Source organism: Anomaloglossus baeobatrachus, chromosome 10, assembly GCF_048569485.1.
Source record: "Anomaloglossus baeobatrachus isolate aAnoBae1 chromosome 10, aAnoBae1.hap1, whole genome shotgun sequence".
NCBI classification, from domain to species: Eukaryota; Metazoa; Chordata; class Amphibia; order Anura; family Aromobatidae; genus Anomaloglossus; species Anomaloglossus baeobatrachus.
Genome location: NC_134362.1, coordinates 54,292,951 through 54,305,995, shown reverse-complemented (window position 1 = coordinate 54,305,995; position 13,045 = coordinate 54,292,951). Strand labels below are relative to the sequence as shown.

The following is a 13,045-nucleotide window of genomic DNA, read 5'->3' as shown; positions in this document are numbered from 1 at the left end:
TTTAAAACAGTTATTGGCTTTCCTCCTTCTTGCTTTTGCACTAAAACTGAGGAGCCCGTGATCCCACGGGGGGGTGTATAGCCAGAAGGGGAGGGGCCTTACACTTTTAAGTGTAGTGCTTTGTGTGGCCTCCGGAGGCAGTAGCTATACACCCAATTGTCTGGGTCTCCCAATTGGAGCTAGAAGAAAAGGAATTTACGGTAAGTAAACAAAATTCCCTTCTTTACTGATGTGCTGCTCACCATGCTTCAGTTTGGTCCTGGCATTACAAAGTCTCCCATATCTCAAGGACCTGCAGTGATGTAAGAAGAGGCGGGCACTGTGCTGTTCTGTGCTGCTCTGGGCCACCCCTCTGCATTACATCACTGCAGGTCCTTGTCAGCTACGGGAGACTGTTTCTAGTTCAGAGGAAGGAGCAAAGTGAAAGTAATGTGAGCCCTCAGCACAGAGACTGCGGCTGTGCTGTGAAGGTATGCCGTGCTCTGGCCCGGACACTGCAGTGATCTGCACTTCCCCCCCGGGCCATACATGACTTCAGCGGCTCCCTGCTCCTGCCTCCTACACAGCGGACACACAGTTTCCCCAGCCGCTGCAGGAAGCCAGGGGCTGGAGAACCCACGTGTGACCGCTGTTTACATTAAACAAGTATTCATTAGCTGCTCCTCACACCCGGTGACTGCAGAGAGAGGTGGGCGGGGAGCAGCTAATGAATATTCGTTTACTTTAAGCAGCGGGCACACGTTTCTCCAGCTGGCAGCTACCTGCAGCAGCGACCCTCCCTGCCTCCTGTGATCCCACTGCATAGCGCTGACTCCCCACAGCTCCCTACCCCGCAGCTTCACACCATAAGACGCACCCCACACTTTCCTCCCAAATTTGGAGGAAAAAAAGTGCGTCTTATGGTCCGAAAAATACGTGTGTGTGTTTGTTTGTTTGTTGGTTTGTTTTGTGTTTTGTTTTTTTTTACAAGAGAGATATTATAATTTTTTTTTTTTTTTTTCAGAACTTGCAGCTGACAGTGACATTTGAAGAAGTGTTTAAATCTTGCCTGAAAATGATCATCGAAGGCACGAGGCAGTAAGTGATGCTGTGTGCACGAAGACATTACAGGGAACCTGTCACCTGATTCATGCCGCACAAGCCGCGGGCAGCATCAATCAGATTATGGCAGCACGATTGCAACCAGGCATATTGCTCTGAAATGCTGCAGCATTTCAGAAAAAATCTTTTTTTTTTTTTCCTGCCTTGTTGCAGGTGTTTGCCAGCTCTTGCATAGTGAGACACCTGTCGATCACCTCTTGCACACTCCGAAAAGTCAGACTGGTCGGTGCCAGATCTTTTATATTACGTTTTCTGTGAAAGACTCCAATTGTACAGCCAGGATCTGATTCATGCTGCCCTTTGTTAACCAAGTTCCCTTTAAAATCAGCATTGTCCTATCAGCAATCACACCTTTGCAGAAACTGCTACCCGGCTGCCCTGAGGTCCATTACTAGACTTTTTTTCTTTCTGACATTATATATAATTGGGGTAAATTACTTTTTTTTTTTTTTTGTCTATTTATTTTTTTGCTTTTCAGCATATTCTACAGATCTATAACCCTCTTTTTTCATTTTGTGCAACTTTTTAATAATTTTCCTAATAATTCTGCTTCATCCTATTTCTCTAGATCGGGTTCCCATTTGGTGTTTGTCCCCTCCATCCGAGACGTTCACCATGATCCGGTCTATCCTCAGCCTCCTTTTAGCTGCTATGAGGCTGCCAAGGAAGATAAGCCGGTAATCCCTGTCAGATTGTATTAACACTTTCATTTACAAATTAACAATTTTATTAAAGGGGTATTCCCATCGACAAGATCCTGTCCCAATATGTAGTAGGTGTAATAATAATATTGGCAAATGCCTCCAATTAGAAATGTAGTATAGATCTCCTGATTTAACTATTTTGCTTACCTCATGTGCAGGACATTGCAGGTGCTTAGGTATCCAAAATTATGACCACACTTATAGTGACAGTTAGTTGCTAGTGGAAATAACCATGAATACCTAAGCTCTTCCAATGCCCTGCACATGAGGTAAGCAACATGGCTAATCAGGAGATATATACTACATTTCTAATTAGTTAATAATATTATTCCTACCACATATTCTGATAGGATCATGGAGATTAAACTATGCCATTAACCCCTTCACAACCTTGGACGGATCTATCCGTCATGGAGCGTGTCACGTTAAGCCCCGCCCCCTGCCGTGGGCAGGCAGCGGCGGTCGGCACACATCAGCTTTTTTCAACAGCTGACATGTGTGCCTGCATGTAGCCAGTGGAATCGCTTCCACTCGCAACATTTAACCCCTTAAATCTCCCTGCCAAAATCTGGCAGCGAGATCTATATGCGCACGGCCATGATTTTTACTTACCGCCGCCCCCACCGGAAGTCACGTGCGTGATCATGTGACTTTCGGTGGTTGCTATGGTAGCACAGGGTCATGTGATGACGCCTGCAGCTATGACGTTTCACTTTCGTTTTCACCCGGCCCGGAACTGAAAAACAGGAAGTGACCATATCTGCTGTTTACAGCCTTGTAGCTGTGATCAGCAGATAATATAAGGCTATGTGCCCACGCTAGAATGTCCCTGCGGATTTTTTTGCCTGAAAATCCGCGACTTTCGCGGCCAATCCGCACCCGCGGATTTGCCGCGGATTTGCCGCGGATTTACCGCGGATTTGCCGCGGATTTTGATGCGGATTTTTTTTTTTTTTTTTCCCATTCAAAGCCAAAAATCCGCACCAAATCTGCACCAAACAATTGACATGCTGCAGATTTTTCCGCATCAAAATCCGCGGCAAATCCGCCGCGGAAAAATCCGCAGCATGGGCACAGCATTTCCAAAATGCCATTGAAATGGCTTGGAAGTGCTGCTGCTGCAGATTTTCGGCAAATCCGCGGCAAAATCCGCGGTAAATCCTGTAGCGTGGGCACATAGCCTAAGAGCGATCGGATTGCTGATCGCTATAGCCCCCTAGGGGGACTAGTAAAATAAAAAAAAGTAAAAAAAAGTTTTAAAAAATAAAAAAAACCAAAAAGTTCAAATCACCCCCCTTTCACCCCATTGAAAATTAAAGGGTTAAAAAATAAATAAATATACACATTTGGTATCGCCGCGTTCAGAAATGCCCGATCTATCAAAATATAAAATCAATTAATCTGATCAGTAAACGGCGTAGTGTCAAAAAAAAATTCCAAACGCCAAAATTACGTTTTTTGGTCGCTGCATGTTTTACGCAAAATGCAATAACAGGCGATCAAAACGTAGCATCTGCGCAAAAATGGTTCCATTAAAAATGTCCGCTCGAGACGCAAAAAATAAGCAGTCACTGAGCCATAGATCCTGAAAAATGAGAACACTACGTGTTTCGGAAAATGGCGCAAAACGTGCGCCACTTTTATTGGACAAACGTGTGAATTTTTTTAACCCTTTAGATACAAGTAAAGCTATACATGTTTGGTGTCTACACACTCGCACCGACCTCAGGCATCATACCCACACATCAGTTTTACCATATAGTGAACACCGTGAATAAAATATCCCAAAAACTATTGTGCCATCACACGTTTTTTGCAATTTTTCCACACTTGGAATTTTTTTTTGCTGTTTTCCAGTACAGTATATGGTAAAACCTACGGTTTCATTTAAAAGTACAACTCGTCCCGCAAATAACAAGCCCTCAATGGCAAGATTGACAGAAAAATAAAGTTACGGCTCTCGGAAGAATAAGAGCAAAAAACAAAAACTGAAAGTGCCCGGGGGCTGAAGGGGTTAAAGCACCTCTCCTCCAGCATTTTTATTTATTTTTTTTTCACCATTGGAGTGGTGCTTTTAAATGCAAGTCCCGCCGTCTTGGACTCTCCCTTCACCATCTTCATCTGTTATCAGCGCCACTCCGGCCAGTGTCTGGCAATTTGTGACCTAAACGCCTATATTCGTTAGGGGTAGACAATAAATGAACACTCCAGCATGCCCCTGTAGATTGAGAGAGGGGAGCCAGCACGATCTGAAAATGGCACGCATCATATAAAAAGTGCAAATTCACAGATTTATTCCAACTGTACTGTAATATAAATGAGATTTTTAGCAAATAATTGATCAATTCTTTGAGCCACCCCTGCCACGTCACGGCAGGTCTCAATAGGGGGGTCCTACTCTATATTCTGTATTTCATGTGCCATGCGGCCTCCTAAATAAAGTTAAAAGCAGAACCATAATGGAGCACACATACCTGTAACCTGTATATAGCCGCTTCCATGTTGCAAAAAAGGCAATTGTGGATAGAGGCCAGCCCAGGTCCCAGCATGTGGAGCAAGCTCTACACATACCAGGACTATATCAGAACTGACCCTCACAGTGCCAGACAGCAACCATTGATAAAGGCGGACCAGATCCAAGTGCTGGCTCCTTTTTCCCTGGAGATTATTGTATATCACAATATGTGCACTTCCTATTCTCATTGGATATAAACTCCAGTCCAGAAACTTCGTCTAAATGGGAGTGGCTTCTGCTCACCCCCCCCATATAAATTTAAGGAATCTCATCAGGTTTTTGCTCCCCAATCTGAGAGCATCATAATGTAGAGACACAGACCCTGATTCCAGTGATGTCACTGAGCTGTTTGATAAAATCACTGTTTTCTCTACTGCAGATCTAGCAGTTATACAGAGCTCATGAATATGCTGGACTACCTGCTGCATGCCAAGTATTCCTCTACTGATAATCTCCTGCTGATTAAACAGTGATTTTATCAAAACGACACTAAGCAGCACAGTAAGTGACACATCGCTGGATTCAGGGTCTCTGTCTCTACATTATGCTGCCTTCAGATTAGAGGCAAAAACCTGGTGACAGATTGCCTTTAAGGCTTTTAATTCAGGTAACCCAAAAGGGGTTCAAACCACAAAATATATTTATTTTGCTTTGAGCATTAATCGTACTATTCTATCTTAAGCTTGTAATAGAATTCATTGTGTCTCTGCGCTGATTCTGAACACGTTCTCTAGCTGCCGTCGTGGTCTGTGCAACCGATTCATACGGAAATGTGTGATTTTTAGATGAGAGCCAAGAGAAACCACAAAGCGAGAAGTACATGTCATGTATCCTATAGAGGATGTTGTATCTGTGTCATATCTCATGTATAATACTAACCTCAGGCGGCGAGCAGCGATGCAGCAGGGCTTTCTTTGTTTATACTTGTGTTCGCTTAAGGGCTAAGCCACACGGCGAGAAAATCGGTGCGAGTGGAGTGCGATAAAACATCGCATTCCCCTCGGACCAATTCTAGCCTGTGTGTCAGCACACATGGGCGATTATTTTCTCAGCCCTAATCGGACCGAGAAAACAATCGCAGCATGCTGCGATTGTAATCCGAGACTCTTTCTCTCGCACCCATTCAAGTGAATGGGGCGAGAGAAAAATCGCACTGCACTCGCGGTACACCAGTGTACTGCTAGTGCAGTGCGAGAATGGCAATACCCGGCTACACAGTAGAGAGGGAGAGAAATCCCTCCCTCCCCTCCTGAGTGCCGGCCCGCCCCCCGCAGCTGAGGTCTGCTCGCACGAACGGACCTCAGTTGCAAGGACACAGGCATGACACTCGGCTCTGCTGTACTGCCAGCACGAGCCGAGTCTCATGCAAGTGGATCGCAGTAGTGCCCGTGTGGCCCCAGGCTAATTGCAAACCTAAATGTTTTATATTTACTATTTTTTTTTTTTTGTCTATTTTTTTGATCCCCAGAGAGTGCACTTTGTGGCAGATCCTTGTACCTTATCTATCAATGGTGTAGCCGTGGGATTTACATCAACAGACCTACTTTTTCACATGGGTGCAGAGGAGATCAGCAGGTACAAGCTCAGATTATTTCACCCGACTATCTTCCCCAATTCCTCCTTGACCATACCATGCTGTTCACAGACGTACATGTATGATATTTCAGTATAAAGAGGCACTTCAAATCGAAAAATTTAGGGGAGAAAATTCATTAAAGTGACTCTGTCACCAGGTTTTTGTCACCTAACGTGAGAGCAGCATAATGTAGGGGCAGAGATCCTGATTCCAGTGATATGTCACTTACTGAGCTGTTTAGTGTAGTTTTGATAAAATCAGTTTAATCAGCAGTAGATTATCATTACAGGACTACTTGGCATGATGCAGGTAGTCCTGCATATTCATGAGCTCTGTATAACTGCTAGATCTGCAGCAGAGAAAACATGGATTTCTTTGTGAGACCCAGACAATTGGGTGTATAGCTTCTGCCTCCGGAGGCCACACAAAGTATTACACTTTAAAAAGTGTAACCCCTCCCCTCTGCCTATACACCCTCCCGTGCATCACGGGCTCCTCAGTTTTATGCTTTGTGTGGAAGGAGGCACACATCCACTCATGCATTCTCATTTTAGTTAATCGGTTGGAAGAAAAGTGGGCCCCCATGGGGCCCCCGGCATGTTCCCTTCTCACCCCACTACGTCGGCGGTGCTGTTAAGGTTGAGGTACCCATTGCGGGTACAAAGGCCGGAGCCTCATGCCGTCTCCTTCACCATCCCTTAGCGGCTCTGGGAGAAGTGGGATCCTGAGCGGTCATCCATTCACTGGGACCGTGCTCCCTCCGCAGCCCCTGTGGGAATCTGTCGGACAGGAGTCTGTTTATCCTCAGGGACCGGGCCCTGCATCACTAAGGTACTCTGTGTCCCCATGGGGGATGTGCATGGAGCGCCTTCATCCCGGACGCTGCAGCAGCTGCTTATTTGTGACGGCCGGCAGACTTCCGCGCCGACCGCGCCTGCTTGTCGGCCGCGGTCTTAAATTTAGTCCCCGGCTTCAATTGCGGCCTAGTAGCAAAACTCCCGCCCCCGGGCCTGTCTATCAGGGGTAAGGGCGGGACTGCCGACCTGACGTCGGATGTGAGGGCCGGAGCATCCTGTATGTTTCCTCCCCCCTCACTGATCACTGTGGGGACTCCAGATTCCCGCACTTTTCTAGCGCCACCCACGGCCCCACTCCTACCCAGAGAGCTCCGGCAGCCATTTTTTTTTGGCATTCTGCCGGTGGAGGATTTCCAGGAAAGAGCTCTGCAGCTCCGGGGGATCTAAGGCAGGGAATCTGGAGGACACACGCTCCGCTTTTTAGCGGTCGGTAAGCCACACCGGTCACCCGGTGCTGGTCCCCTTAGGGTGCCGGAATAGATACTATATATTTATATATTTCTGTTCGGTCGGGCTGTATACCCTTTCCCATATACCCTCAGTGATCCCTCTCCTAGGAGACAACAGCATGTCGTCCACAAGGAGCAAGGGTGCCAAGGCACAGGGTTATTTTGCGACCTGTACCTTTTGTGCGGCTAAGTTACCTGCGGGTTCCACCTACCCTCACTGTGAGCAATGCTCAACCCCTGTTTTGCTTGCTCAGCCGGAGCCTCGGTCACTAGGGGGGCCCCTCGGCTCAGGCAGACCCCCCTGCTCTCCCTGTCCAGGCGGCAGTGACAGAGTTTGCCGTTTTTGCTGAGAAACTCTCTGAGTCACTCTCACAATCCATGGCTCAGTCTATGGACAAATGGTCTGCCAAGCTGCTTGAAGCTTTGCAGTCCAGACCGGTCCTTACACAGGCCCCGGGCCCTGTTGGATCGTCGCCTCCAGGCCCCTCTCTGTCCGCGCCGCAACGCGTTCCCAGGGGGGGCCCTAGGTCTCACGTGGAGGACTCCTGCCCGGACCACAGTCCCAGACCGGCTAAGCGGGCCCGCTGGGAATCTTCCCCGACTTCTTCACGCTGCTCGGGTTCCCAGCTTGAGGACTCTCTGGAGGACGAGGCGGACGTCGCAGCTCAGGGCTCTGACCCTGACGTTGCTCTCAATCTTGATACACCTGAAGGGGACGCCATAGTAAATGACCTTATCTCGTCCATCAACCAGGTGTTAGATATATCTCCCCCGCCGCCACCTGTAGAGGAGTCGACTTCTCAGCAGGAGAAACACCAGTTTCGGTTCCCCAAACGTACACTGAGTGCGTTTTTCGATCACTCTAACTTCAGAGATGCTGTCCAGAAGTCCAGAGCGGTTCCGGACAAGCGCTTTACTAAGCGCCTTACTGACACACGTTACCCCTTCCCCTCTGACGTAGTTAAGGGTTGGGCTCAATGTCCCAAGGTGGATCCCCCAGTCTCTAGATTGGCGGCTAGATCTGTGGTATCGGTGGCAGATGGCTCATCGCTAAAGGATGCCACTGACAGGCAGATAGAGCTCCTGGTGAAATCCATCTATTAAGCCACGGGTGCGTCTTTTGCCCCGGCTTTTGCAGCCGTGTGAGCACTCCAAGCTATCTCAGCTTGTCTGGCTGAGATTAATGCGGTCACACGTAATTCTGCTCCGCAGGTTGCGTCTTTGACTTCTCAGGCGTCAGCCTTTTCTTCCTACGCCATGAACGCAGTTCTAGACTCTGCTAGCCGTACAGCGGTGGCATCCGCTAACTCTGTGGCAGTCCGCAGGGCCATGTGGCTGCGCGAATGGAAGGCAGACTCTGCTTCCAAGAGGTTCTTAACCGGTTTGCCGTTTTCTGGCGACCGCTTGTTTGGCGAACGATTGGATGAGATTATTAAGGAATCCAAGGGAAAGGACTCCTCCTTACCCCAGTCCAAACCGAAGAGACCTCAGCAACGGAAAATACAATCGAGGTTTCGGTCCTTTCGTCCCTCCGCCAAGCCTCAATCCTCTTCGTCCAGCAGGCCGGAGAAAGGGCAGAGGAACTCCTATGTGTGGCGGGCGAAGTCACGCCCCCAAAAACCCGCCGGAGGCAATGCCTCCAAGGCGGCCTCTTCATGACTCTCTGCATCCCCGAACCGCATCCTCGGTCGGTGGCAGGCTCTCCCGCTTTTGCGACGCCTGGTGGCCACATGTTCAAGAACGATGGGTGAGAGACATTCTGTCTCACGGTTACAGGATAGAGTTCAGCTCTCGTCCCCCGACTCGTTTCTTCAGAACCTCTCCGCCCCCCGAGCGAGCCGATGCACTTTTTCAGGCGGTGAACGCTCTGAAGACAGAAGGAGTTGTGATCCCTGTTCCCCCCCCAGGAACATGGTCGCGGCTTTTACTCCAACTTGTTTGTGGTGCCAAAGAAGGACGGCTCGTTCCGTCCCGTTCTGGACCTCAAACTACTCAACAGACATGTGAGCACCAGACGGTTTCGGATGGAATCTCTCCGCTCGGTCATCGCTTCGATGTCACAAGGAGACTTCCTAGCATCGATCGACATCAAGGATGCTTATCTCCATGTGCCGATCGCATACGAACATCAACGCTTTTTGCGTTTCGCCATCGGGGACGAACACCTTCAGTTCGTGGCATTGCCTTTCGGCCTGGCGACAGCCCCACGGGTGTTCACCAAGGTCATGGCATCTGTTGTGGCGGTCCTACACTCTCAGGGCCACTCGGTGATTCCCTACTTAGACGATCTTCTGGTCAGGGCACCCTCTCAGATGGCGTGTCAAAACAGTCTTTCCGTCGCTCTGGCGACTCTCCAGCAGTTCGGGTGGATCATCAACTTCCCAAAATCCAAGTTGACACCGACCCAATCACTGACGTACCTTGGGATGGAGTTTCATACACTGTCAGCGGTAGTCATGCTACCGCTGGACATACAGCTTTCGCTGCAGGCAGGGGTGCAATCTCTTCTTCGGGGTCAGTCACACCCCTTGAGGCGCCTCATGCACTTCCTGGGGAAGATGGTGGCAGCGATGGAGGCAGTTCCCTTCGCGCAATTCCATCTGCGGCCACTCCAGTGGGACATTCTCCGCAAATGGGACAGGAGGTCGACTTCCCTCGACAGGAACGTCTCTCTTTCCCTTGCAACCAAGACGTCTCTTCAGTGGTGGCTCCTTCCCAACTCTCTGTCGCAGGGAAAATCCTTCCTACCCCCAACCTGGGCTGTGGTCACCACGGACGCGAGCCTATCAGGGTGGGGGGCGGTTTTTCTCCACCACAGGGCTCAGGGAACCTGGACTCCGATAGTCATCCCTTCAGATCAATATTCTGGAGATAAGGGCAGTGTATCCAGCCCTATTGGCCTTTCATCGGTGGCTGGAGGGCAGGAAGATCCGGATCCAGTCGGACAACGCCACTGCCGTCGCATACATCAACCACCAAGGCGGCACTCGCAGTCGTCAAGCCTTCCAGGAAGTCCGACGGATTCTGCAGTGGGTGGAAGCCACAGCTTCCACCATCTCCGCAGTTCACATCCCAGGCGTAGAAAACTGGGAAGCAGATTTTCTCAGTCGTCAGGGCATGGACGCGGGGGAATGGTCTCTTCACCCAGACGTGTTTCGAGAGATCTGTCGCCGCTGGGGAACGCCGGACGTCGATCTCATGGCGTCACGGCACAACAACAAAGTCCCGGCATTCATGGCCCGGTCTCAAGATCACAGAGCTCTGGCGGCGGACGCATTAGTTCAGGATTGGTCGCAGTTTCGACTGCCTTATGTATTTCCTCCTCTGGCGATGCTGCCCAGAGTGCTGCGCAAAATCAGGTCCGACTGTCGTCGCGCCATTCTCGTCGCCCCAGATTGGCCGAGGCGGTCATGGTACCCGGATCTGTGGCATCTCACGGTGGGTCAACCGTGGGCGCTCCCAGACCGCCCAGACTTGCTGTCACAAGGGCCGTTTTTCCATCTGAATTCTGTGGCCCTCAACCTGACTGTGTGGCCATTGAGTCCTGGCTCCTAGCGTCCTCAGGGTTATCTCAGGATGTCATTGCCACCATGAGACAGGCCAGGAAACCAACGTCCGCCAAGATCTATCACAGGTCTTGGAGGATCTTCTTATTCTGGTGCTCTGATAAGGGTTTTACTCCCTGGCCTTTTGCCTTACCCACTTTTCTTTCATTCCTTCAATCCGGAATGGACAAGGGATTGTCTCTCGGATCTCTCAAGGGACAAGTATCGGCGCTATCCGTATTTTTTCAAAAGCGTCTAGCCAGGCTTCCACAGGTCCGCACGTTCCTGCAGGGAGTTTGCCACATAGTCCCACCTTACAAGCGTCCGCTGGAACCCTGGGACCTTAACAGGGTGCTAACGGCTCTTTAGAAACCACCTTTCGAGCCGCTGCGGGATGTCTCTTTATCACGTCTTTCGCAGAAGGTGGCATTTCTAGTGGCAGTTACATCGCTCCGTAGAGTGTCGGAGCTGGCAGCGCTGTCATGCAAAGCCCCCTTCCTGGTTTTTCACCAGGATAAGGTGGTTCTGCGTCCTGTTCCGGAATTTCTCCCTAAGGTGGTATCTCCTTTTCATCTCAATCAGGATATCTCCTTACCTTCATTTTGCCCTAATCCAATTCACCAATGTGAAAAGGATTTGCACTCCTTAGATCTAGAGAGAGCACTCCGACACTACGTGTCTCGCACGGCGCCCCTGCGTCGTTCAGATGCGCTCTTTGTCCTTGTCGCTGGCCAGCGTAAGGGTTCGCAGGCTTCCAAGTCAACCTTGGCTCGGTGGATCAAGGAACCGATTCTTGAAGCCTACCGTTCTTCTGGGCTTCCGCTTCCTTTGGGGCTGAAAGCCCATTCTACCAGAGCCGTGGGTGCGTCCTGGGCATTGCGGCACCGGGCTACGGCTCAGCAGGTGTGTCAGGCAGCTACGTGGTCTAGTCTGCACACTTTCACGAAACACTATCAAGTGCATACCTATGCTTCGGCAGACGCCAGTCTAGGTAGGAGAGTCCTTCAGGCGGCGGTTGCCCACCTGTAAGAGGGGGCCGTTTTTCGGCTCTTTTTATTGAGGTATTCTTTTACCCACCCAGGGACTGCTTTTGGACGTCCCAATTGTCTGGGTCTCCCAATGGAGCGACAAAGAAGAAGGGAATTTTGTTTACTTACCGTAAATTCCTTTTCTTCTAGCTCCTATTGGGAGACCCAGCACCCGCACCGGTTCCCTTCGGGCTGTTGTTCTTTTGTGTACACATGTTGTTCATGTTGAATGGTTCTTTTGGTTCATGGTTTTCAGTTCTCCGAACATCCTTCGGATTGAATTTACCTTAGACCAATTTATAAGTTTCCTCCTTCCTGCTTTTGCACCAAAACTGAGGAGCCCGTGATGCACGGGAGGGTGTATAGGCAGAGGGGAGGGGTTACACTTTTTAAAGTGTAATACTTTGTGTGGCCTCCGGAGGCAGAAGCTATACACCCAATTGTCTGGGTCTCCCAATAGGAGCTAGAAGAAAAGGAATTTACGGTAAGTAAACAAAATTCCCTTCTTTATCAAAATGACAGCAAACAGCTCAGTAAGGCCGGTTTCACACATCCGGCATTTCGTGGCTTTGCCGGATCCGTCACACTCCAGTACAGTGCAACTGTAGTACAACTGTACAACCACAACTGTACTATAACTGTAGTACAATGGGATCGCAGCAAACTCTGGTCACATACTGTCATGTGATCAGAGCATGTGACCGGAAGTTGCCGTGATGCCATTGTACTGTATTGCACTGGAGTGTGACGGATCCGGCAAAGCGGTGAAATGCTTGATGTGTGAAACCGGCCTAAGTGACACATTGCTGGAATCAGGGTCTCTGTCTCTACATTATGATGCTCTCACATGGGGGAGCAAAAACCTGGTGACAGATTCCCTTTAAACTCTTTGGGCTTTAAAGTCATTTTCTTCATCGTTCCTATGGGACACCCAGACCATGGGTGTATAGCTTCTGCCTCCGGAGGACACACAAAGTACTACACTAAAAAGTGTAGCTCCTCCCTCTGAGCATATACACCCCCTGGATAACCAAATATAGCCAGTTCAATGCTTTGTGTTCAGGAGGCACACATCCACACAAGCAATCTCATTATGATTTTTGATTTTTGGAAAGTTTGAAGAAAAGCGGGTCCAAGCCTGGACTCCCGGCATGTCCCTTCTCACCCCACTGTGTCGGCGGTGTTGTTAAGGTTGATTTCAGGGCTGGAGCCTTACATGCCGCGCTCCTTCACCATCCCTCGGGCTCTGGCTTGAAGTGGGAGCCAGCAC

At 49.6% G+C, this 13,045-nt stretch overlaps 1 protein-coding gene across 2 annotated transcripts in view; it reads left to right on the top strand.

Moving 5' to 3' along the window:
* POLA2 (DNA polymerase alpha 2, accessory subunit) overlaps positions 1–13,045 on the top strand; it is a 180,176-nt gene that overhangs the window by 113,156 nt on the left and 53,975 nt on the right. For both annotated transcript variants that reach the window (XM_075326171.1, XM_075326172.1), the window contains exons 14-16: positions 1,004–1,077; positions 1,670–1,778; positions 5,789–5,895. In XM_075326171.1, coding sequence (XP_075182286.1) covers positions 1,004–1,077; positions 1,670–1,778; positions 5,789–5,895 — 290 coding nt within the window. The remainder of the gene's footprint in view (positions 1–1,003; positions 1,078–1,669; positions 1,779–5,788; positions 5,896–13,045) is intronic.